Raw genomic sequence first — 27650 nt, forward strand, 5'->3', positions numbered from 1 at the left:
ACAAGTCCCTCTATACCCCGTACTAGTCCCTCCATACCCCATACAAGTCCCTCTATACCCCGTACTAGTCCCTCCATAACCCATACAAGTCCCTCCATACCCCGTACTAGTCCCTCCATACCCCATACAAGTCCCTCTGTACCCCATACAAGTCCCTCTATACCCCATACTAGTCCCTCCATACCCCGTACTAGTCCCTCCATACCCCATACTAGTTCCTCCATACCCCATACAAGTCCCTACATTCCCCGTACAAGTCCCTCCATACCCCTTACAAGTCCCTCCATACCCCTTACAAGTCACTCTGTATCCCATACAAGTCCCTCCATACCCCATACAAGTCCCTACATACCCCTTACAAGTCCCTACATACCCCTTACAAGTCCCTCCATACCCCATACAAGTCCCTACATACCCCATACAAGTCCCTCCATACCCCATACAAGTCCCTTCATATTCCTTACAAGTCCCTCCATACCCCATACAAGTCCCTACATACCCCTTACAAGTCCCTCCATACCCCATACAAGTCCCTCCATACCCTATACAAGTCCCTCCATACCCCATACAAGTCCCTACATACACCATACAAGTCCCTCCATACCCCATACTAGTCCCTCCATACCCCGTACTAGTCCCTCCATACCCCGTACTAGTCCCTCCATACCCCATACAAGTCCCTCCATACCCCGTACTAGTCCCTCCATACCCCATACTAGTCCCTCCATACCCCATACAAGTCCCTACATTCCCCGTACAAGTCCCTCCATACCCCTTACAAGTCCCTCTGTATCCCATACATGTCCCTCCATACCCCAAACAAGTCCCTCCATACCCCATACAAGTCCCTCTGTATCCCATACAAGTCCCTCCATACCCCATACAAGTCCCTACATACCCCTTACAAGTCCCTACATACCCCTTACAAGTCCCTCCATACCCCATACAAGTCCCTACATACCCCTTACAAGTCCCTCCATACCCCATACAAGTCCCTCCATACCCTATACAAGTCCCTCCATACCCCATACAAGTCCCTACATACACCATACAAGTCCCTCCATACCCCATACTAGTCCCTCCATACCCCGTACTAGTCCCTCCATACCCCGTACTAGTCCCTCCATACCCCATACAAGTCCCTACATTCCCCGTACAAGTCCCTCCATACCCCTTACAAGTCCCTCCATACCCCTTACAAGTCCCTCTGTATCCCATACATGTAATATAATAATAATAATATATGCCATTTAGCGGACGCTTTTATCCAAAGCGACTTACAGTCATGTGTGCATACATTCTACGTATGGGTGGTCCCGGGAATCGAACCCACTACCCTGGTGTTACAAGCGCCATGCTCTACCAACTGAGCTAGTCCCTCCATACCCCATACAAGTCCCTACATTCCCCGTACAAGTCCCTCCATACCCCTTACAAGTCCCTATGTATCCCATACATGTCCCTCCATACCCCAAACATGTCCCTCCATACCCCATACAAGTCCCTCCATACCCCGTACTAGTCCCTCCATACCCCATACAAGTCCCTACATTCCCTGTACAAGTCCCTCCATACCCCTTACAAGTCCCTCATACCCCTTACAAGTCCCTCTGTATCCCATACATGTCCCTCCATACCCCATACAAGTCCCTCTGTATCCCATACAAGTCCCTCCATACCCCATACAAGTCTCTACATACCCGTTACAAGTCCCTACATACCCCTTACAAGTCCCTCCATACCCCATACAAGTCCCTACATACCCCATACAAGTCCCTCCATACCCCATACAAGTCCCTCCATACCCCATACAAGTCCCTCCATATTCCTTACAAGTCCCTCCATACCCTATACAAGTCCCTACATACCCCTTACAAGTCCCTCCATACCCCATACAAGTCCCTCCATACCCCATACAAGTCCCTCCATACCCCATACAAGTCCCTCCATACCACATACAAGTCCCTCCATATTCCTTACAAGTCCCTCCATATTCCTTACAAGTCCCTCCATATTCCATACAAGTCCCTCCATAACCCGTACTAGTCCCTCCATACCCCATACAAGTCCCTCTATACCCCGTACTAGTCCCTCCATACCCCATACAAGTCCCTCCATATTCCTTACAAGTCCCTCCATACCCCATACAAGTCCCTCTATACCCCGTACTAGTCCCTCCATAACCCGTACTAGTCCCTCCATACCCCGTACTAGTCCCTCCATACCCTGTAGTAGTCCCTCCATACCCCATACAAGTCCCTTTATACCCCGTACTAGTCCCTCCATAACTCGTACTAGTCCCTCCATACCCTGTAGTAGTCCCTCCATACCCCATACTAGTCCCTTTATACCCCGTACTAGTCCCTCCATAACTCGTACTAGTCCCTCCATACCCTGTAGTAGTCCCTCCATACCCCATACAAGTCCCTTTATACCCCGTACTAGTCCCTCCATAACTCGTACTAGTCCCTCCATACCCTGTAGTAGTCCCTCCATACCCCATACAAGTCCCTTTATACCCCGTACTAGTCCCTCCATAACTCGTACTAGTCCCTCCATACCCTGTAGTAGTCCCTCCATACCCCATACAAGTCCCTCTATACCCCATACAAGTCCCTCTATACCCCATACTAGTCCCTCCATACCCCGTACTAGTCCCTCCATACCCCGTACTAGTCCCTCTATACCCCGTACAAGTCCCTCCAAACCCCATAGAAGTCCCTCCATACCCCGTACTAGTCCCTCCATACCCCATACAAGTCCCTCTATACCCCATACAAGTCCCTCTATACCCCATACTAGTCCCTCCATACCCCGTACTAGTCCCTCCATACCCCATACTAGTCCCTCCATACCCTGTACTAGTCCCTATACCCCATACTAGTCCCTCCATACCCCATACAAGTCCCTACATTCCCCGTACAAGTCCTTCCATACCCTTTACAAGTCCCTCCATATCCCATACAAGTCCCTAAATACCCCATACAAGTCCCTCCATATTCCTTACAAGTCCCCCCATACCCCATACAAGTCCCTACATACCCCTTACAAGTCCCTCCATACGCCATACAAGTCCCTCCATACCCCATACAAGTCCCTCCATACCCCATACAAGTCCCTACATACCCCTTACAAGTCCCTCCATATTCCATACAAGTCCCTACATACCCCATACAAGTCCCTCCATACCCCATACAAGTCCCTCCATACCCCATACAAGTCCCTCCATACCCCATACAAGTAAAAAGCAATCTCAAAGAAATTCTAAAAGAAGAGGAAATGCACTGACACGCACACACACACACACACGCACGCACGCACGCACGCACGCACGCACGCACGCACGCACGCACACACACACACACACACACACACACACACACACACACACACACACACACACACACACACACACACACACACACACACACACACACACACACACACACACACACACACACACACACTGCACTGTCCGGCCTCAGCCTGCAGGATGTGGGGTCAGCTTATCTCTCATGCAGATCTATCTCCAGCCCTTCGTTTGTCCAGGAGGGCCAGCACGTCTTCGTCCACTCCCAATCCACTGATATCTCCTCAAAGGCCTTGCGAGGAGTTAGCAAATAAGCCCAAAAATCCCTCTCCCAGAGCCTGCCTCTCTGGCTGTACCGCTGCACTGCCGCTCTGCTTAAGCTTGGCTTAGCACATTTCAGCAGAGGAAATAACTGAAAATGCTTGTTTTATCTGACAAGCCCTCCATCACACCTGTCCCTCTGACTGGGAGACACATTCTGGAGCTCTATTTTTTATCTCACTGAAAGCCAGTTGACCGCATAGCAAGGCGATTATGCATTGTACAATCTATTCTGTGTCTGCTATGTTAAAATACATTTTAAACGTTATTATCATCACCATCTGTGACAATCAGAACACCTTTCAGAAGTTGGTCAACTGACAAACTCCTTGTGTTGAATGAAACTATTTTGAAAGGGTTATACTATGTTATCATTTTTTGTCAAATTATACAGATAAAAACTTGGGCAGGAGGAATTGAAAACAGGCCAGAGTCTGAAAATAACTAAGGAGGGAAAAAAGTCCCTTCCTTTTCCTTTAAGGCTTGCCTGCCTGCATGAGCCCTCCAGCAATATTAACAGTGTGCTTGAACCAGTTGTCTTAGAAATCAAACACAGAGACCATGCAGTGTTATTACATTACAGTATTTGTTTACAGTAACATGTTTTGCGTGTCATCAATCAAATTTTCAAGGTATGTAACTTTCAAAATTCAGAAATCATCCCTGTGTGATGCATTTTGCATCATTTGATGCAAACACAGCATTAGATGATGCAAAATGCAGCATCATACGAAAGTTACATATCTTGAAAAGTTGATTGGTGACAAGCAAAACATTTTGGGACTATGTCAGCAATTAACTAATGAAACAAATACCGAAATATAGTTTTTGGTTGGAGTTTTCCTTTAAAGCCTTCTCTAGAAGTAAAGCTTTTCACACGGATCCACCCATTCAAAGAGAGGATTCTGTTCTGCACTAGTGTTCTTCAGAACTGAAAGCTCCAACCTGGTCATGGAAGGCGTAGGTGTGGAAGGCCTGTGTCACATGCAGCTAAAAGCTCAATGGACATTGAGTCCACACATCACACAACACAGGAAGCACTGGTGAGAACAGCTAGCCTCCACCCCCACACTGAAACAATGGCACACTTCAAAAGCCCGATTTGTTTCGATATTCGTACTACAGAGGGAATCATTATAGGAACTCTCTGCTCTTTTAGGGGAGAGGACACAACCTAAAAACTGAAAGAAAGAAAGAAAGAAAGAAAGAAAGAAAGAAAGAAAGAAAGAAAGAAAGAAAAAGAACGAACGAAAGAAAGAAAGAAAGAAAAAGAAAGAAAGAAAGAAAGAAAGAAAGAAAGAAAGAAAGAAAGAAAGAAAGAAAGAAAGAAAGAATGAAAGAAAGAAAGAAAGAAAGAACGAAAGAAAGAAAGAAAGAAAGAATGAAAGAAAGAAAGAAAGAAAGAAAGAAAGAAAGAAAGAAAGAAAGAAAGAAAGAAAGAAAGAAAGAAAGAAAGAAAGAAAGAATGAAAAAAGAAAGAAAGAATGAAAAAAGAATGAATGAAAGAAAGAATGAAAGAAAAAAAGAAAGAATGAAAGAAAGAATGAAAGTGGGAGAGAAAGAGGCCTTCGGTATCCTGGTCAACATGTGTGACATTGTTGTAAAAAAAAAAAATATGTCCAAGAAGTCTGACATCTGGAATGCAAGAGATTTACCAGAAATAGGCCAGATCCTCCTGACTGCTGTTTTGTCATAAGTAAGTAGTCTATTTTTTGCCCGGGGAGGGGGGGGTTCATGTTGAGAATGACAGGAAGAGGAAAGAGAAGAGGAAGGAGTAATGATGGGCAGCAGAGTGGGTAAACCCATGGATAGACGTGGGCGTTATGCCTGCATACATACTGTATCCCACCTTAAATAGATCCGTTCCATGACGATATCAGAGGAAATTAAAAAGCTATCCACTGCATTAAAGATACGACAGGAAAGTGATTACTTAACTATGTGTTTTTACTCAGTTTACTGCAAAATCACAGCTTTCCAATCTAGGGAGTCTGCTCCTTAAATCAGGCTCCTTTCATTAATGATTATTGAATAAATACCACATTTCCATTTTGGCTGTTTGAGCTCAACCTAACACCATAGAAAAACAGAGTAAGGATGAATGACTGTGTTCTTCTATCCAACCCACCTCCTTCCTGCCAAGTGGGTCTATACCAGGAAGCAAGACTGACCAGGGGTGAGCTTCCCTTTGTGAATCATATTTAATGGCTTTTGCCCATCTCAAATCCTGGAAAACCCCTGCAAAATCATAACTTTGGTTTGATATTGTTATCGTCTTGTATGACACACACACACACACCAGTGGAGGCTGGTGGGAGGAGCTATAGTAGGACGGGACTCATTGTAATGGCTGGAGTGGAATAAATGGAATGGAGTCGATCATGTGGTTTCCATGTGTTTGATGTGTTTGATACCATTCCATTTATTCCATTCCAACCATTACAATGAACCCGTCCTCCTATAACTCCTCCCACCAGCATCCACTGACAGCCGGACTGTTTGTGTGCCTATGGCTCTACGAGGATATTTTTGACCATCATTGGCATGAGTGCGCACTAAGCAGGATGTGTGATGTCAGAGCTGAGACGAAAGGAGGTTCCGGTCATAGCAGCAAGGTACTACGCATGTGATATGGAACCACAATGATTGAGAGTTCTCACGGATCTGACCCATAACGGAAATGCTGCATCCATAACTCACACACAGCATGAGACCGGCATGACGGACAGACTTCATTCTTTTACGTCAGCCATACTTGGAGGACAACATCCCACAGGATCTTCATAAGCAACTCTACCAGTGTATTTCACTTACGGTAAGTCATTCCATTAAGGCGAAGAGAGGAATGGTTGCACAATGGCTACGTCTCAAACGTATGGGCCCTGGTCAAAAGTAGTGCACCACATAGGGAATAGGGTGTAATTTGGGACACAGACAATAGCTTTAATCAAGTATGACAAGAATCCTAAAATACCTGACATGAACAAATTTAGAATCCAATAGCTAATTTAGCTGTCTTACAGAGAGCCATGCAGATGGAGAGTCTCTAACACCATTTTCACTTTAAAATGTATGTCAAACAAAAAACAATGATTGCAAAGTTAAACAAACTCTATTCACAATGACTACTTTTTACAATTTACACACAAAAAAACAACAACATTTATTTGAAGAACAGCGCAGATACAAAGTTTGGTAACAGACCGTCCGCACGAACAGCACAAACCGTCATTCTGTTACCAAACTTCACATCTGCACTGTTCTTCAAGTAAATGAGTTTTGGTAAAATCTTCTATGGACATTTTAAAAAGTAGTCCTTCTGCTTAGAGTTTGCTTAACTTTGCAATCATTTGTTTTTGTTTGACATATATTTTAAAGTGAAAAAATCTGAGTCTCAGTGTCACTCTGTTACCGTGGAATTACCAAAAATGCAATGCTATAATTAGCTCCAACAAACGGTTCTGTTAATACAAACTGTATTATCTCACAAATACCTCTTATGAAAACGTTGTGAAGTTATTTGAGAATATTTTCATCATTATTACAACATTATGTATCTCATTTTTATGCTAGCTATCTAACATTGTTCGCTACATTTTCACCTGTTATTGTTAGCTGGCCATTCATGTTTATTATTATTTCCAGGCCACATCTTGTATGGATAAATGGACATTTAATTGGATAATCACAGCTGAGTGACATGGCACAGAATTGCAAACATTATTGATCTCCAATCAACATTGAAGAACCTTAAACTGAGGAACTGTCTCTCTCACCGTCTCTTGACTATGAGTACAATCTCCACTTACTCAATGTATAGATTCCAGAGGCATCAACCTTTAGTTCATGGTCCTTCAGAGTTTGATTGAGTAAACCACCCGACGGTATGGATCCAACACATACAGACGCACCTGATCCATCCATGCATCCCAGTTCACAGAGAAAGAGACATCCCCCAGATCACCTGGGTGATTATGCTGTTGAATATCTCTCTCATCAGGAACAACGCCTAGCCACAACTCAGGAAACCCCCTTCATTATGACGAAGGAGTAGTCGAGCAGACATCCAATCGGAGGGGAGTGCTACAGTTCCAGATATAGTGCCCGCTCATCGTTGAGCCGCTTCCCAGACCTATCTGACCTCCAAGCAGCTATGTTGGAGGAAAGAATGAAGCTCATGAAGTTTAATGACCAACAACATTGACATAGTGTCGACGTATAGCAGAGAAACCAGAGAAGCTCAGCGACAACAAGACAAATCTCAGCGTCGACAGTAGGAAGCTCACCGTGCCCGAGAAGCAATAGCTAAACAAGTGAACAGGCAGCGGCATCTACAGAAGGTAGCTAATGAGCTAGAGCTAGCCAAGCTTGTCACATCTTTTCTCAAAGAAAATGATGGTGTTAATGCAGCCAGAACCCAGATAACTAAGTCAGACCAGAGAAGCCCCTCACCAGCACTGTCTGATGAATCATTTGTATATGTCCCACTGACACAACCACAACACGCCAACCTAGGAGAAAGAGGAAGAGCCTATAAAGACTTACATTATCTTCTCCCTACCTATCCTCTTCACCAGCTCCCGTGGTTCCGTACCCAGCTCCAGGTCCCGTGGTCCCGCACCTAATTCTAGCTCCTGTGGTTCTGCACTCATCTCCAGTAGTTCCACACCCTTCTCCAGCTCCTATGGTTCCGCACTCAGCTCCAGGTCCCATGGTTCCACACCTAATTCCAGCTCTTGTGGTTCTGCACTCATCTCCAGTAGTTCCACACCCAGCTCCAGATCCTGTGGTTCCGCACTCAGCTCCAGCTCCTGTGGTTCCGCACCCAGCTCCAGCTCCCGTGGTTCTGCTTCCAGCTCCAGCTCCTGTGGTTTCGCACCCAGCTCCAGAAACCTATGGCTCCATACACCGGACCAGCACCTGCGGCTCCGGACCAGCACGTGGCTCAATAACCTAGACCAGCATCCGCACCACCACACCCTGTTCCAGGTGAACTGTACTTACCTGTGGGACAAAGTATGCCTTATTCAGCTCCAGCAACACCAGGCTTCCATCCAGGCATAGGTGTGTCTATCCCAATACAGCAGCACCATATCCTGCCCCTGGACAGATGGCACCCTACCCGTAGTCTGCTCCGCCACCTGGCATGGATCAGCTGATTGCCTTATCATACGGCATGCCGAAACCGTCGTTGCCCTACTTTGGGAGCGGTAGATAAAGGGACTTTGCCCTCTTCAAGATGGCCCTAGATTACCTGATGAGCAGTCACAGACACCTAAACTAGCGGTATAAATATCAAGTGCTCCTGGCCCACCTGAAACTACAGGCTGCAGTCCAGCTCGCTATGGTCTATATGCACAACCCGAGACCTTACACTGCTGCCTTACAAGCCCTGCAGGACAAGTACGTCAGCCCCACAAACTCATCCAGTGTGAGCTATCTACCATCCTAAACTCCCCCACTGTCACGTTCGGAGATGCAGAAGCCTTCAACACCACATCGTATGGCTCTTGAGCAAGATGCCACAGGGCTACTGAGATAAATTAATTGAGTACTGCTTCGATTCGCATCCTCAGGACTGGCAACGACCAAACATACACCCTACACGACTTAACAGCCTGGTTCCAGAAAAAGTCCCAGGATAAGCACATATCAAGAAGATCCACTGCCCTCTGTCAATGTGACATGCCTATGCCATTCAAGAAAGACCACCATGTCGTCAAGAGACAGAAGGAGAAAACTGCTTCAGTCAACGCAAGTGAAGATCCAAACCCCAAGAAGCCTGCTCAATCCAAGGAGAAATCCAAACCCAAGCCATACTCTCCCCACTGTGTCAATAAAGAACACTTTTTCAACTCATGTGAAGAGTTCAAGAAGCTGAACACAGGACAGATCGTCAAGTGGATAAAGGATGGAAAAAGGTGTTGGAAGTGCGGACGATTCCTCAAAGCTGATGCTTTCACCCTCAGACAACCTTGCAAGACATGTAAAGAGCTGAACCCAACGATCCTTCATAATGCCATACGGGAAAATCAGAAAAACGTTCTCATGGTGAGTGTCCCTACGACTAAGAAGTATCTGGACAGACCCAATTGATCGGCAAAGTAATGTTGGAGGTCGTTGAAGTCTTACTTCACAATGGACACCAAGCTCTAGAGTCATACGCCATGCTTGGCGATGGCTCAGAGCATAGCATTGTTCTGCCACAGGCTGTTCAACAACTAAACTTTACTTCTGAGCCTGAGACCCTCACCTTCAGGACAGTTCCACAAGACGTTATGCAACTGTAAGGTGCCTCAGTTACCTTTGATGTGTTCCCCCTGCTCAAACCTTTCAAGAAGTATCGGATATGTCAGGCATTCACCACAGACAACCTAGGGCTTTCCGAACACTTCTGCCTAGTAGCAGCTCTCGAAAGGCGATACAACCACCTCTGTAAGCTGCCTTTGCCACCAGTGGACCAAGCTCAACCTCTGCTGCTGATTGGTTCAGACATGCCTCACCTCCTGATACCCATACAGCCAGTGTGTACAGGCCCGCCTGGTGGACTCATTGCTGTCCACATCGATCTCGGCTGGTCCCTGTAAGGCCCAACTAGCTCTGTCCACACAGCACCAGCTCTCACCGTTTTACCTTCCGCTGAGATCTTCGGAAAGTTGGAGCAACTTTGGCAGATCGGTACCCTTCCCTATGTGAGTGAGAAGCTGGTGACTCGCTCGAAAACAAGACCAGCAAGCCATGATGCTACTCCAGACCTTTAGGGTAGAGGTTGATATTGTTTAGTCCTAAGCTACACCCCTGCATCGTCGAGTCAACGATGCAACTCTCCATGCTCGAAAGGAAGCTGTACTGCCTGGCCTTCAAGCACGGAGAGAAGACTCACCAAAGACCAAAAATGCGCTGAGGTGTACTGCCAGGAGATCAAGAAGCTGCAGACAGCAGGCTCCGTGTCACTGGTGCCACCCGGAGTAGCTGAAGAATCTACTGGTTTATACCCCACCATATTGTGCATCACAATGGAAAGGATAGGATTATGTTTAACTGTTCGTTCCAGCATAAAGGACAGTTGCTCAATGATCTTCTCCTCACTGGACCTTACTCGACCCGAGACCTGCACATATTTTGTGATGCATCAGAGAGAGCATATGTCTCTGTTGCCTATATGCGGACTGTTCTAGCCAGGTCTCGTGTTGCACCAAAGTAGCAGGTGTCGATGCCACGCTTGGAGCTGAGTGCTGCACTCGATGGGTCTCAGCTGGCCAGTGTCCTCCAAGTAAATCTCACCCTGCCCATCGGACAAGTCATCCTCTGGTCTGATTCCACCACAGTCCTTCATTCATCCTACAATATGTCATAATATTGTAGATGCAATGTCTTTGTAGGAAGTTGTGTTGCACAGATTCAAAACCTTACAGATACTGCAAACAACCCGGTGGATGAAGTCACTCGGGGCAAGACCTTGAAAGAGCTGGTCCAACTGCATTGATGGCACCAAGGCCCTGAGTTCCTACAACACTCAGAAGATCAGTGGCCTTCAATGCCTTCTGCTGACCGGAGCATGATGACAGTGAACTGAAGAAATCAGTCTTCTGCGGACATGTGCTGGCAGTTCCAGGTCTCAGCAAGTTTGATACATGGAAAGACATTATGGAGGCAACTAGAACCCTACAAGGGGGTGGCCGATCCACTCTCCAGTTCCCCCAGCGAAGCAGCAGATTACAAAGCCGCAGAGAACCTCCTCCTGAAGTGAGCTCAGATGGAATAGTTTCCTGAAGAGGTCAAGGCTGTCATGTCAAAACGGTCTATACCTTCTAACAGTCATCTGGGTCCCTTTACTTCTGAGTATGATAAGGATTATGGACTCCTTAGAGTTGGCAGTAGACTGCGTAGAACAGAGCACCTGGAGATGGATACTATGCACCCCATCGTCTGTATCATCCGCTGACCAAGCTACTCAGATTTCGACAAGTCTCTCTTCCATCCCAGCTCAAAGAGAGTTCTGGCGGAACTGCGTCGTAGATACTGGATTCTGCGGGGAAGGGAGGAATTTCCTAAGATGGCAGACCTACCTCCTGCTTGTCTGCGACTGTACAAGCCACCCTTCTACTCTACCGGAGTAGATTGTTTCGGACCATTCAACATAAAAATTGGACATCGGAATGAAAAGAGATGGTGAATCTTCTACAAATGCAGGACCAGCCATTGCCTCCACCTGGACCTCCTGGAGAGCCTGGATGCCGATGCCTTCCTGATGTCTCTAAGACGCTTCACTGTACTTTGAGGCAAGCCATTCGATCCTCTTTCGGACAATGTTACGAACTTCGTTAGAGGAGACCGAGAACTAAGAGAGGCCTTCAAAGCAATTGCCTCCCACCTGAAGGAACAGTTGGATGAATAGAGGGTAACATTCCAGTTCAACTTGCCAAGAGTGGGACGTGGGAAAGAGAGGTGAAATCAGTGAAGACTACTCTCAAGGTCATACTTAAGGAACAGACCGTCACTGAAACCATGCTCCGCACTGTGCTTACCAAAGTGGAGTGAATCTTGCATGCAAAACCCCTTGGGTACATCTCCTCCGATGTCAGGGACCCAGATCCTGTCACACTGAGCCTAATGGGACACTATGACACATATCTTCCTCAGGTATTGTATGACTCCAGTAACATCATAGGGAAATGCAGCTGGAGGTATAGCCAAGTCCTTGCTGATCACTTTTTGTCCCAGTTCGATCGCTACTACTTGCCAAATCTACAGTGGAGGAAGGATGGAGGAAAGATGGAAAGGAACTTACTGTGGATCAAGTTGTTCTCATCGTGGACCCTCAGCTCCCTTGAGTTCTCTGATCTGTTGGGTAGGTGATTCATACTCACCCTGGAGCTGATGGACGTATTAGGACTGCTGCTATCCAGGTCAAGGGTCGGACTTACCTACAAGCAGTGGCATGGCTGGTGCAACACTCAGCCATCCTTGATGACGATGCAAAAGAACCTGTCACCTAGAACACACTTTCCATCTGGTTATAATGTCGTAGGAGACAATCGGGGCAGCTGTGTAAGAAAACATGTCCCTTTAAGAACTAACATCACTGCTATCACAAGCTGGCAGTGTGTTTAGTTCATTATCAAGTTCAGCTTGCAACTTACTGCTGTGAACAGTATCTCTCCCTCTCTCTGTCTCTTTCTCCCTCTCTCTCTGTCTCTTTCTTCCTCTATCTCTCCCTCTCTCTGTCTGTTTCTTCCTCTATCTCTCCCTCTCTCTGTCTCTTTCTTCCTCTATCTCTCGCTCTATCTCTTTCTTCCTCTATCTCTCCCTCTGTCTCTTTCTTCCTCTCTCTCTGTCTCTTTCTTCCTCTATCTCTCCCTCTCTCTGTCTCTTTCTTCCTCTCTCTATGTCTCTTTCTTCCTCTATCTCTCCCTCTCTCTGTCTCTTTCTTCCTCTATCTCTCCCTCTCTTTGTCTCTTTCTTCCTCTATCTCTCCCTCTCTCGGTCTCTTTCTTCCTCTATCTCTCCCTCTCTCTGTCTCTTTCTTCCTCTATCTCTCCCTCTCCCTCTGTCTATTTCTTCCTCTATCTCTCCCTATCCCTCTCTCTCTGTCTCTTTCTTCCTCTATCTCTCCCTCTCTCTCTCTCTTTCTTCCTGTATCTCTGCCTCTCCCTCTGTCTCTTTCTTCCTCTATCTCTCCCTCTCTCTGTGTCTTTCTTCCTCTATCTCTCCCTCTCCCTCTCTCTCTCTCTTTCGTCCTCTATCTCTCCCTCTCCCTCTGTCTCTTTCTTCCTCTCTCTCTCTTTCTTCCTCTATCTCTCCCTCTCTCTGTCTCTTTCTTCCTCTATCTCTCCTTCTCTCATTTTCTTTCTCTTGCTCCAGCAGATGGAAAAGCAGAGTGTTTCATTACAGTGGAATCGGCTGGAATCAGCTTGTTTCCGTTCCTGACAGCCGGAGGTAAAAGGAAAAGTATCAACACACAACTGTCAACAATGTGCCTCTGTTTTTATAATGAGAGACTAAAGAAGAGGAGAAGACCGGAATTTATGGAGGGGTGTTTGTACAATTTACAGTAGATTTGTCTGCCATCGTGACAGGGGTCTGTCAAAGTACTTTATGGTGGCGGGATCTTGGCTGCAGTCTGGCTGGGGGAGTCCCAGAGGAAGCGATTGCTTGTTCAGTTTACAGTGAATGGTTCCCTTCCTGCTCCTGGCACGGCCCCGGAGGCCAGGGTGCAGGGCTCTTTCTTTGTGTGTGCATGCGAGAGAGGCCTGCCTGACCAGCCTGCATGGGAGGTGTCTCATTGTCCAGTGAACCTATCATAGCCTTTAACACATGGAACAGCACAGCCAACAGCAGGGGGCACACTTAACTACAGCCACCGGTTCTGTTAGCCATTTGGCTCAGCTGCTTCAGCTCACCACCCAGCGTGCACTGGTCAATCATTCAGGATATACTGTAATGATTACTTCCTGTTTTATGGAAAATAAACTCGTCGTCAAGAGAAAGTGACACATTTTAGAATAATTACTTTGCATGACTGACAGTTGACCCTCTCCGGACAGCAGAATACTCGGTTTATGTAACTGTAGATACATTTAAACCTTGAGCAGAGGTCAAATGTTAAGATAAGAAATGATTGCAGTCGAGTTACTTCATGGTAGTGATTGGTTACCATAGTCAGTCTCTCCGCCACTTGCTGCTTGCAAAATAAAAGTGATGGATTACTTTTACGTACAGTGCCTTCTGAAAGTATTCAGACCCTTTGACTTTATCCAAATTTTGATACATTAAAGCCTTATTCTAAAATGGATTCAATTGATCCAAACAATATTGATAAAGCAAAAACAGGTTTTAAGACATTTTTGATCATTCATAAAAATAAAACGGAAATATCACATTTACATAAGTATTCAGACTCTTTACTCAGTACTTTGTTGAAGCACCTTTGCCAGTGATTACAACATCGAGTCTTCTTGGATATGACGCTACAAGCTTGGCGCAACAGTATTTTTTCATCAAGGATCTGTCTGTACTTTGCTCCGTTCATCTTTGCCTCGATCCTGACGAGTCTCCCAGTCCCTGCTGCTGAAAAACATCCCCACGGCATGATGCTGCCACCACCATGTTTCACCATAGTGATGGTGCCAGGTTTCCTCCAGACGTGACACTTGGCATTCAGGCCAAAGAGTTCAATCTTGGCTTCATCAGACCAGAGAATCTTGTTTCTCATGGTCTGACAGACTTTAGATGCCTTTTGGTGAACTCCATGCGGGCTGTCATGTGCCTTTTACTGAGGAGTGGCTTCCATCTGGCCATTCTACCATAAATGTCTGATTGGTGGAGTGCTGCAGAGATGGTTGTCCTTCTGGAAGGTTCTCCCATTTCCACAGAGGAATTCTAGAGCTCTGTCAGAGTGACCATCGGATTCTTGGTCACCTCCCTGACCAAGCCCCTTCTCCCCCAATTGCTAAGTTTGGCCTGGCGGCCAGCTCTAGGAGGAGTCTTGGTGTATCTATACTTCTTCTATTTAAGAGTGATGGAGGCCACTGTGTTCTTGGGGACCTTCAATGCTGCAGATATAATTTGGTATCCTTCCCCAGATCTATGCCTCGACACAATCCTGTCTCGGAGCTCTACGGACAATTAATTTGACCTCATGACTTGGTTTTGACTCTGACATGCACATGCACTGCTATTCCAAATCATGTCCAGTCAATTGAATTTACCACAGGTGGACTCCAATCAAGTTTTAGAAACATCTCAAGGATTATCAACAGAAACAGCATGTATCTGAGCTCAATTTCGAGTCTCATAGCAAAGGGTCTGAATACTTATTAAGGTATTTCTGTTTTGAATTTTAATACATTTGCAGAAATTTCTAAAAACCTGTATTCGCTTTGTCATTATTTATTTATTTATTTATTTACATTTATTTAACCAGGCAAGTCAGTTAAGAACATATTCTTATTTTCAATGACGGCCTGGGAACAGTGGGTTAACTGCCTGTTCAGGGGCAGAACGACAGATTTGTACCTTGTCAGCTCGGGGGTTTGAACTCGCAACCTTCCGGTTACTAGTCCAACACTCTAACCACTAGGCTACATTATGGGGGTATTGGGTGTAAATTGCTGAGGATGAAAAAAAATATATTTCAGGATAACGCTGTAACGTAAGAAAATGTGGACAAAGTCAAGGGGTCTGAAAACTGATAGGCCTCAAATTGAATGTAAGGGAGGTGTGTTACTATTTCCTATTAACAAAAACAAGTTAAGAAAATTAAAATATCATCATGTGATGTAACTTATGTCCAGGGTCATAACCAGGGTTTGAGTTTTAGTGAGGCCTGATTTAAAAAAAAAGTTGAATGTCCTATGCTGCATTTCTATACAATAATTAAAACAAATGTTAAAATGCTATTTGGAGAACAGCAAAAACAACCAGAAATGCCCCCAGTCATTATCACCTTGGCTGCTGTAGGTTCAATCACCTCAGTTGAACTACAAACACATAGCCTATTAGCCAGACCATTGTAATGTTACACCCCTGAAAAAAGAACAGAAAGTGTCAACGACAGAGCCTGTGTTACATTCTTTCGGGAGAACCCTGAAACATATAAAAGTTCCTATCTTGTTTGATAAGATTAGTACAGATTTTCTCAGGGGATCCCACCAACCCCAAGTTTGGGAACCACTGTATAAACCTCTCTCTGCTTACTTCTCTCTATCTGTCTCCTCTACTTCCTCCTGCATGCATTGTAGCCTGCCTCAGCCTCCCCAACTCACTGTCTGTCTCAGTAGCCTACTCTCTGTAAAGCAAAGTTATTATGAGAACTTAGAAGCATATTTTTTGCTTCTGCTGAGGTAGGCTCTGTTTAACGTTAGCCTCTTACTTCATCCTTTGAGCTGGCTAAGTAATACTAGCCAGATCCTTCCTTTATTGTGTATGTTAGTTCCTTTTGAAGGTTTAATAAAAACCTTAATTCAGCCAATAAATCCATATTTCCATTGTTGGAATACTTAACAGACTGAACAGTCATGCACCAATGAGATGAAATAGTTTCAATTCAGCCTCATCTAGCCTTGGTATGGAATAACTGATAACTGATAACTGAAAGAACCAGTGGGGGCAGCAACAGAGAGGCAGCAACAAGCAGGTAGCAGGTAGAGGGGGGCCAGGTAAGACTGGGTCAGGCATGTCCAGGTGTCAGGTCAGGATATTCTCAGTCGCGGTCCAAGAGCCTCAGGTCTTCCAGAAGGTGAGACAGAGAAAGAGAAAAGATGAGGGTTTGTGAGAGCATGGCTAACATAGTACGCCACATGCACTGGGGGTAGATAATAATCAACAGTATTGCTGTGGACACTGAATGATCTGACTAATACACACACATTTTTGACCTCGCTGTGATATTGTACTTATGTTACTTTTCTGAGTACATATTATTATTATTTATTTTTTACTTAACCTTTATTTAACTAGGCAAGTCAGTTAAGAGCTTAAAAGTACAAATTCTTATTTACAATGACGGCCTAACAAATCCGGACGATGCTGGGCCAATTGTGCGCCACCCTATGGGACTACCAATCACGGCCGGATGTGATGCAGCCTGGATTCAGGTAGCGTTCAATCTCTTGTTGAGTAAAATAAAGAGTCTATTGCTTCAGTCCTTGTTTAGTTTTCACTTCTTGTTACCTGGTAGGAGAATAACATGAGAAAACAATCCATGTCAGTCTGGCACATAATTTTAAAGATACGCCATATACTTAAATCTATAGTTGAGTAAAATAAGTAGTTTTGTTCTGTTGACAAAATAATCCAGAAAATTGGGCTAAACAGCTCCACACCCAGGCAGAAAAGTGAATGATCTATTCTCAGTCAGACCCACAATTTAATTATATCTCTATATGAGTAAAATAAGTCATTTTGTTATGATCACAAGAACATTCGAACAATTCAGGTAAAGAGCGCCACAGTGAATGTTCTATCATAAAGTGAGAACAATTAGTTTTTCTGGCTGTTATATGGCTGCTACTTTGAAATACTGTAACAGTAAATTTAAAAATGACATTCACTGCTATAAACTTGTCTCCAATATAATCAAATAGCTTACACAGACCCACCGCAAACCTTTGACAAATAAATCTCCTTGTAAAAAGGAGTCCCATTGTCTGTATTTTCAACAATCTCAATGTATTCCGAACACTGGTGGGAACAAGATGGTCCCAATAATTTTGGTAGTAAACGACGCCCCCCTCTGGTATGTTCTATTGAGAACTGTCTGAGACTCTGTTTCCCTGTTAACTACTCAAAGATATTTGACTTATTAAGTCAAAGACCAAATTAACTGCAACACACTGGTCTCAAATATATTAGCATAACTAGGCTACACAGAACCAAGGCAACCAATTGTAAAATGAGAGGCTTTACACATAGCCGTGGGAGGTAGGTGTGCTGAGGGTGCTGCAAATTGTGGTGTTCCTCAAGGTTCCGTTTAAGGACCCCTATTGTTTTCACTATATATTTCACCTCTTGGTGATGTCATTCGGAAACATAATGTTAACTTTCACTGCTATGCGGACAATTCACAGCTGTACATTTCAATGAAACGTGGCGAAGCCCCAAAATTGCACTCCCTGGAAGTCTGTGTTTCAGAAATAAGGAAGTGGATGGCAGCAAATGTTTAAATTCTAAAATCGGACAAAACTGAGACGCTAGGTCTAGGTCCTAAGAAACAAAGAGATCTTCTGTTGGATCTGACAATTCATCTTGATGCTTGTACAGTCGTTTCAAATAAAACTCTGAAGGACCTCGGGATTACTCTGGACCATGATCTCTCCTTTTGACGAACATATCAAGACTGTTTCTAGGACAGCTTTTTTCCATCTACGTAACATTGCAAAAATCTGAAACTTTCTGTTAAAAAAGGATGCAGAAAAAAATGTATCCATGCCTTTGTCACTTCTAGGTTAGACTACTGCAATGCTCTACTTTCCGGCTACCCCAATAAAGCACTAAATAAACTTCAGTCAGTGCTGAACACGGCTACTAGAATCTTGACTAGAACCCAAAAATGTGATAATATTACTCTGGTGCTAGCTTCTCTACACTGGCTTCCTGTTAAGGCAAGGGCTGATTTCAAGGTTTTTCTGCTAACCTACAAAACATTACATGGGCTTACTCCTACCCATCTTTCCGATTTGGTCCTGCGGTACATACCTACATGTACGCTAAGGTCACAAGAAGCAGGCCTCCTTATTGTCCCTAGAATTTCTAAGCAAACAGCTGGAGGCAGGGCTTTCTCCTCTAGAACTAAATTTTTATGGAATGGTCTGCCTATCCATATGAGAGACGCAGACTCAGTCTCAACCTTTACGCCTTTATTGAAGACTCATCTCTTCAATAGGTCCGATGATTGAGTGTAGTCTGGCCCAGGGGTGTGAAGGTGAACGGAAAGGCACTGGAGGCGACGAACCGCCCTTGCTGTCTCTGCCTGGCCGTCTCTGCCTGGCCGGTTCCCCTCTCTCCACTGGGATTCTCTGCCTCTAACCCTATTACAGGGGCTGAGTCACTGGCTTATCGGTGCTCTTCCATGCCGTCCCTAGGAGGGGTGCGTCACTTGAGTGGGTTGAGTCACTGATGTGGTCTTCCTGCCCAGGTTGGCGCCCCCCTCGGGTTTGTGCCGTGGGGGATATATTAATGGACTGTACTCTGCCTTGTCTCAGGGTAGCAAATATGTGGTTGAAGATATCCCTCTATTGGAGTGGGAGTACTTTGGCAAAGTGGGTGGGGTTATATCCTGCCTGGTTGGCCGTCCGGGGATATCGTCGGACAGGGCCACAGTGTCTCCCGACCCCTTCTGTCTCAGCCGCCAGTATTTATGCTGCAATAGTTTGTGTCAGGGGGCTAGGGTCAGTCTGTTATATCTGGAGTATTTCTCCTGTCTTAACCAGTGTCTGTATGCTCCCTCTAATTCCCCCTCTCTCTCTCTCTCTCTCTCTCTCTCTCTCTCTCTCTCTCTCTCTCTCTCTCTCTCTCTCTCTCTCTCTCTCTCTCTCTCTCTCTCTCTCTTTCTCTCTTCTCTCGGAGGAACTGAGCCCTAGGACCATGCATCAGGACTACCTGACCTGATGACTCCTTTCTGTCCTCAGTCCACCTGGTCGTGCTGCTGCTCCAGTTTCAACTGTTCTGCCTGTGGCTATGGAACCCTGACCCGTTCACCAGACGTGCTACCTTGTCCCGGACCTGCTGATTGTCCCGGACCTGCTCTCTGTCTCTATCGGTCCTTCTGTAGCTCAGTTGGTAGAGCATGGCGCTTGTAACGCCAGGGTAGTGGGTTCGATCCCTGGGACCACCCATACGTAGAATGTATGCACACATGATTGTAAGTCGCTTTGGATAAAAGCGTCTGCTAAATGGCATATATTACCGCACCTGCTGTCTCTAACTCTGAATGATCAGCTATGAAAAGCTTTCACTCCTGAAGTTCTGACCTGTTGCACCCTCTACAACCACTGTGGTTATTATTATTTAACCCTGCTGGTCATCTATGAACGTTTGAACATCTTGGCCTTGTACTGTTATAATCTCCACCCACCACAGCCAGAAGAGGACTGGCCACCCCTCAGTGCCTGGTTACTCTTTAGGTTTCTTCCTATGTTCTTACCTTTCTAGGGAGTTTTTCCTAGCCACCGTGCTTCTACATCTGCATTGCTTGCTGTTTGTGGTTTAGGCTGGGTTTCTGTATAGCACTTTGTGACCAATAAATACATTTGATTGATTGATTGCAGCAAACCCTGAAAATTATAAACAAATGTAAAAATAAAATGAAAACTTTTTTCCCTCGCAAAAGTTGTGCACTCGGCCTTTAATAGCCCTGTATTAGCGGGCCGATATAGCCGTCTGCAGCGGGGATAGGACCCCACCCTTAAACCTCTTCCTGCAGCTATGGCTTTAAAACATGTTCCAGTCCAACATGCCTAGCTCTGACCACTGGGGCGTGGCTTACAGAGCGATATTTGAAATAAGCGCTCGTATCGTCATATTTAAAACATTATTTAACTAGTCAAGTCAGTTACGAAGAAATTCTTATGTACAACGACGGCCTACCCTGGCCAAACCCGGGCGACACTGGACCAATTGTGCGCCGCCCTATGGGACTCTCAATCGCGGCCGGATGTGATTCAGCCTGGTTATTTATATTAGCGGCTATTTACCAGTTGTGTCGTAGTGCACTCATTCTCCTAGAGTCGTTTTTTGTTTGGGGATGTCTGTAAACACAGCAGGAGTCGCGGGACAGTTTTAAAATGGTATTTTGTCCGGCATCTCGCAAACTCTGTCAGCAGTATCTCTATACTAGTTTTATATTGAGCCGACTGCGACCTTGGGTAGTTCGTTTCACATCTCAGTCCCTCGGTCTGTGCCCCGAATGAGAGAGTGGTGAATGTGATGCTAAATAGGCAAATCGGGGAGCCAAATCCGGGGGACGCAGGCGAACATAATGAACAAACTACTGAGTGTCATTCCACTCATTTGCAAAGTGGCAGGCGCGATTAGAACTCAGTCAGATCAAGAATATAAGCGTTCTGAGCTTTGATCAATGCTGGGAGCAATATTTAGATGTTGACCAGTAATATATATAGCTGAAATAAAAGATCCACAAAATGTTCAATATGCACAAAGAGCTTCTTTCTCTCAAATGTTTTGCACAACATCCCAGTGAACATTTGATCCTTTGCCAAGATAATCCATCCATCTGACAGGTTTTGGCTTATTAAGAAGCTGATTAAAACAGCATGATCATTACACAGGTGGACCTTGTGCTGAGGACAACAAAAGGCCACTCTAAAATGTGCCCTTTTGTCACACAACACACACAACACAATGCCACAGATGTCTCAAGTTTTGAGGGAGCGTGCACTTGTCATGCTGACTGCAGGAATGTCCACCAGTGCTATTGCCATATCATCGAATGTTCATTTCTCTACCAATGTAGTTCTAGAGAATTTGGCAGTACGTCCAACTGGCCTCACAACCTCTTACCAAGTGAAACCATGCAAGCCCTCCACATCTGGCTTCTTCACCTGTGGGATCGTCTGAGACCAGCCACCTGGACAGCTGATGAAACTGTGGGTTTGCACAACGGAAGAATTTCTGCACAAACTTTCAGAAAGGGAAGCTCTTCTGGAAAGCTCACCTGCGTGCTCGTTGTCCCACCAGGGTCTTGACCTGACAGCAGTTCAGCTTGTAACCAACTTCAGTGGGCAAATGCTCACCTTCGATGGCCACTGGCACGCTGGAGAAGTGTGCTCTTCAGGGATGAATCCCAGTTTCAACTGTACTGGGCAGATGGCAGACAGCGTGTATGGCGTCATGTGGGCGAGCGGTTTGCTGATGCCAAATGTTGTGAGTGAAGTTGATTGTAGAAAATAGCAAAAATAAAGAAAAACCCTGGAATGAGTCATGTCCAAACTTGTGACTGGTACTGTATATATCTATATATATATTTTAAAATTAGAAAAGATTATCAAGGTCCGGACCTCGTGCCCTCATATGTAATTATGGCCATGCTTATATCGACAGGTTTCTACCAACCAACAGATCTATTTCAGCTGTACTCCTACGTTACGTTTCATGAATGAACAGTATGAATTGAGCAAGGTTCAATGCTGCCACCCTTTGGTCATAGTCAATATCTCTTCTCAGTATTTATGAGTATGACAGTGCCATACAAACAAGAATAAGTAAAAACAGTGTGATAAAATTTAGTAGTAAGGTACGAGGGGTTGCGCTATATGGCCAATATATCACGGCTGAGGGTTTTTCTTATGCACGACGCAAAGCGGAGTGTCTGCATACAGCCCTTAGCCGTGGTATATTGGCGAAATAGCACAAGCCTCGGAGGTACCTTATTGCTATTATAAACTGGTTACCAACTTAATTAGAACAGTAAAAATACATAGTTTGTCATAACTGTGTATATGGTCTGACATACCTCAGCTGTCAGCCAATCAGCATTCAGGGCTGGAACCACCCACTTTATAATATACTATTCCTTAAGGGTAAAAGTTTTAAAAAAAATAAGAACATGCCACGTGTCAGTAGGACTAAAGTAATACCAGTCTAATAACCTTTGTAATAGTTGTTATGGGACATGCTAGGAGTCCTATGATAATATCAGTCCAGCATTTGCTACAATATTTAATATGAAATTGTATTTCAATGAAAATATGCCGGTTCTATTATGAAAACTAAAATAAAATATATATTTTTACAACATTTTATTAATAAATATTCTCCAACAAATATGAGGAAACATAGGATATAAATAAGAAACCATTTGTGTGATACATATGCTATTATCGTACAAAAGGAATACATAATGTATGAATACATGAAATGGCCCATTGATCATAAAATATAATAACATAATGATTATTGATGCTTTGTCACATTTACTTATTGATTAAGAGCACATTGTTCAAAGTGAATTGAGGTGATTGATTGCTGTGACATGGTCATTGTTGACATTTCCTGTCTTCTGCCTTTACATGGTGGTGTTGTCAACAGGCCGAGGCAGAAAATATATGGCCTTCTGGCCAATGTGTGTCCTTTGGCCAGCTTTAGGCTGCCCATTCCTCTTGATCCCCAGGAACCAGTCTTTGGCCTGGTACTTCTGAGACCTGTATGTGTTGTAATGGTTCTCCTCCATCTTCTCCAGGAAGTAACACTCATCCTTCAGAGTTTTCTGGAATAAATAAAGTTAGATTAAGAACATTTAGGGGTGGTTTCCTGGACATAGATTAAACCTAGTCCTGGACAAAAAAAGTATGCTCAATGGAGATTTTCTGTGTCTGGAAACCTAGCCTCTAATCATTATAATAAATGAAGACTTTGACTTCAAGATACACTGAATGAAGACGTTAGATAGGAAACCCAAAGCAACCCATTCTGATACATCTGTTTGGTTGTTTCTCATGTCTTGATGATTGCGATTACCCCCAGGGTAATGGATTACTCATAATAATTCCTAGGTTAGTTAGGCTACATGATCAAATTGTCTAGCTCAAAGAGGTGAAAGCTACACTGTAGTTTTTCATCTGGGTTTTTGATTAGGAACTGTTTAATTTTATACAGAGTTTGATACAGTAATTTCCAAAGTGTTGCTTGGAGAGACTCACCGATCCATAGAGATGACCATCTTTGTCCATGGCCAGGTAACGGCCCGTCTCATGGCCCTTGATGGCCACCACACCAGCACTCACTGATTTAACCTTCAAGATGTCTAGAGCACAAATACACAGGCTGGTGTCAAAACGAAGGGCTGATTGTATTGGTAGTTGACGTCAGGTTGTCCCTAAAGCCTATCATGAGAACATTATAAGAAAGGTGTGAGAATGAGACTGCTCCCTCTAAATACTTCACAAAAGTGATATTGTTTCTTAATGGTATAAATAAACATATTCAACTATGTATTATTTCTGAGGTAAGTAGCTGATATTGTCACGTCCTGACCTTAGTTCCTTTATTTATGTCTCTATTTTAGGTTGGTCAGGGCGTGAGTTGGGGTGGGCATTCTATGTTTTGTTCTATGTTTTTATTTCTATGTGTTTGGCCTGGTATGGTTCCCAATCAGAGGCAGCTGTCAATCGTTGTCTCTGAATGAGAACCATACTTAGGCAGCCTGGTTCCACCCTTGAGTTGTGGGTAGTTGTTTTCTGTCTCTGTACCAGACAGGACTGTTTCGTTGGTGCCATGTTGTTATTTTAGTTCTAGTGTTCAGTGTAATTAAAAGATCATGAACACGCTGCACCTTGGTCCTCTCCTTCTTCCACCAACGACAACCGTTACAGATATGCCTATAGGCTATTCTAAATAACTCTAAACATAAGGTGTTAGTGGGCCTATGCTCCTCTACATGTCAACACCAAACTAAAGCCTGAAGAAGGCACAGTGATGCCGATACATTGGTGGTTCACCAATTAATTACTGGGAGCTTAAAAATATAAACGCAACGTGCAACAATTTCAACGATATTAGAATTAGCTGAATTACAGTTCATATAAGGAAATCACTCAACTGAAATGCGGTTGTGAGGCTGGATGGAAGTACTGCCAATTTTTCTAAAATGAAGTTGGAGGTAGAGAAATGAACATTAAATTCTCTGGCAACAGCTCTGGTGGACATTCCTGCAGTTAGTATGCCAATTGCTCCCTCGAATGGTGAAACACTTGAGCCATTGTGTTGTGTGACAAAACTGCACATTTTAAAGTGGCCTTTTATTGTCCCCAGTACAAGGTGCACATGTATAATGATCATGCTGTTTAATCAACTTCTTAATACGCCACACATTTCAGGTGGATGGATTATCTTGACAAAAGATAAAATGCTCACTAACAGGGATATAAACAAATTTGTGCACAACACTTGAGAGAAATATGCTTTTTGTTCATATGGAAATTTTGGGGGATCTTTTATTTCAGCTCATGAAACACGGATGGATTTAGGTATAGGTGACATGGGCAGCCACCCGGGGGCGGCCTCTTGCCGGGGGCGGCACGGTGCGCCCGCAAATTGTTTTTTGGAATGGTGACATTTGCGTGATCGGTTTTCTATCGCTCATTTGCACATCACGTTAATGATATCATGTGGGACTGTGGGTCAATTAACCTTGTCAGAGTCGATGCCCTGATTCTAGTTTGTGAGCTAGGCAGGCTACTGCCTGGGAAGGTCTCCACTCAGAGGTACGAGATGGGGAGGGGGGGCGGGGGTAGGTTGACCTTAGGTCTCCCCACTGGAAGTCCGAGGTTGGGGGAGCGGGGAATCTATCAAATAGCGCACTTCTAACTTTGTACAGTACTAATGAAATGAGTAAATCAGTCACACTATGAAATGCTACCAAATAAACCACAATTCATTCATAATACTGTGAATATATAGTTTCACAGACATGGTGTTGCATTTTTTTCTGGTTTGTGCAAAATCGTTAAGAATAATATAAAACCAGTCTGCACACCACCAAGGTGAATTGGTTTAGTCTTGACTCTTGGTTGACAGTGTTGGGGGATGGGTAATGTATTGATGCTCGAGTGCCAAATCAACATTTGTCTTTGTCACTTCTTTTTGATAATTATGAGTCTTATTTTTGTATATATTTTTTATAGTTTTAAAAGTTAGGATTATTTATTTGTGTTGTTTCAAATGTCTGATTAAAAATTACAGTTAGTGCAGAATGGTGATATTTTTTTTTGGGGGGGGGGGTTAAGGGGGGGAATCGCCCAGGAAGCCATACAAGCTAGAACCGCCACTGGGACCAACACTTTACATGTTGCGTTTATATTTTTGTTCGGTGTATGAAGTGTGCGACTCTTTATTCATGTTTATAGCCTACAATACCAAAACTTAACTAAACATTAATCATATGTTTATTGAACTGTGTATTATGGTTCAGAATATCGAATAACTCCCCAAAACAATTCTTACCATCTTTATTCTCATCTCTGCTGCCCGCGACAGTCCCATCCGGTAGGATCTGCAGATGATGTCCTCCGTTCATACAGTAGAGCCGTATGAGATGTCTGTAGTTTTGCTGTGTCGTTGGCCCCATGGAGAGCACAGTAATTTCTCCCTCTGTCATTCTGTAGAGTCCCTCTGGACGAGATGTGCCTGCTAAATGCCCCTGTGGCTGGACAGAGTCACGGGACAATTGTTGATTCTGGTATCACTGGAGGTGTGGGATATGCGCACTCGATTTATTCAAGGAGGAGAAAAAAGGTAACTGTAATGCGGGATAAGACCGCCTTATAATTTGATTACGAGACAAGCCGACTGCCTTACATGGACCTCCGGTTTGCGTATGAAATGGTGCATTAATCATATCGCGTTGCAGTCCAAGCAAATCGCAACATGTGCAGACTTGTTTGCTTTCATTGTTTAAAGTATTGTGATTCAATTCCCATATCTATCAGTTGCAGATGGCAGTGATATCATATTACAAATGTTTAAACTCATCACAAATGTTAGAAAGCAAAGCATTCAGAGAAAAGTATATTTCTACTGGACTATGTTTGTACACAAATAAAATAGGACCTCTCTAAAATGACTTGAAAGACAACAGAAAACAGTCCTAAATATTTATAGCATATCAATATCTCTGTCTGCAGCCATAATGTAAAGTGCACAGCCACATGCTATCCGTCTATATCCAGCTGTTTGGCTCCAAGGTCAACTGTCAATCACTCTAATCAGTCAAACAAGCAAAAAAAAAAAAAAACTCTCGAGAATGACTAATCCCTGATCATATCCCTTTCCTGGTCTGGATTAGTAGGCAGCACAGTCACGTTCACTCAGAAAATGGAAATGACTTGCAGTGAAAATCTTCATAATCTTATGCCCTGGAAAAAGAGCCCCGTGCAGCTGTCATGGAGCCTGTGCCTGGCCTTTTTAGATTTAAAGCGGAACGGTAGCCAGTGGTAGCCCTGTTATCATTAGCATACACAGGCTTAGCCAGACTCCACATCCGGAATGTCTTGGAAATCATTCTGGCCTTGGTTCAGAACAAAAAGCCACAGGAGGAAAGCTAGGCCTTCCCACATAGAGCCTATTTTTCCAAGCAGCAGCAGTAGAAGGAACAGCAGTAGTCACTCATTATATTACTGGAAGTGGAACTGTTACTGTAGTGCCAGACAAGTTCCGGTGAACACCAGGACAAACCCCTGGGTGCGAATGACGTCCAGCGACTGGCTGAGAGTGGGTGGGACCGGAACCGACCAAGACAGAACTTACCTGTGACAACACCACGTTACAATGCCCCAGATGAGCCAGCATGTCCGCCCTGTCGCTTCTTCCCGACTGTGAATTGGATGAGTCTCTCAGCGTCTGTGTGTCAGGCCTCCTGTGGATGTGGGTCTCCTGGGAGAACTGGCCCATGTGGTGCAGTGGCTGCCTGGGTGACTCTGTCTGTATTTGTACTCTGTCAATCATCCAGGGGCAGCCCAGCGTCACCAGATCCATTTCAGCAGGACGTTGTCAGGGCTATATT

General features: G+C 44.5%; 1 protein-coding gene across 1 annotated transcript; it reads right to left on the minus strand.

Annotated features, from left to right (window-relative positions):
- Nucleotides 1–22881: 22881 nt before the first annotated feature.
- On the minus strand, nucleotides 22882–27593 carry LOC123994992 (putative fibroblast growth factor 1). Its single transcript, XM_046298174.1, has 4 exons — nucleotides 27395–27593; nucleotides 26093–26294; nucleotides 23791–23894; nucleotides 22882–23357 (listed from the first exon to the last, which is right to left on the minus strand). The coding sequence occupies exons 1-4, from the start codon at nucleotides 27590–27592 to the stop codon at nucleotides 23157–23159; spliced, it is 705 nt and encodes a 234-aa protein (XP_046154130.1). The 5' UTR covers nucleotide 27593; the 3' UTR covers nucleotides 22882–23156.
- Nucleotides 27594–27650: the final 57 nt, after the last annotated feature.

Source organism: Oncorhynchus gorbuscha, linkage group LG02 (genome assembly GCF_021184085.1).
Source record: "Oncorhynchus gorbuscha isolate QuinsamMale2020 ecotype Even-year linkage group LG02, OgorEven_v1.0, whole genome shotgun sequence".
NCBI lineage: Eukaryota > Metazoa > Chordata > Actinopteri > Salmoniformes > Salmonidae > Oncorhynchus > Oncorhynchus gorbuscha.

Coding starts and splice junctions, on each gene's coding strand:
- LOC123994992 (XM_046298174.1), bottom strand. CDS start 27,592: ATGATTGACAGAGTACAAATACAGACAGAGTCACCCAGGCAGCCACTG. Junction 26,295..27,394: donor GTAACGTGGTGTTGTCACAG/GTAAGTTCTGTC, acceptor GACTCTGTCCAG/CCACAGGGGCATTTAGCAGG. Junction 23,358..23,790: donor ATGGTCATCTCTATGGATCG/GTGAGTCTCTCC, acceptor TATTTATTCCAG/AAAACTCTGAAGGATGAGTG.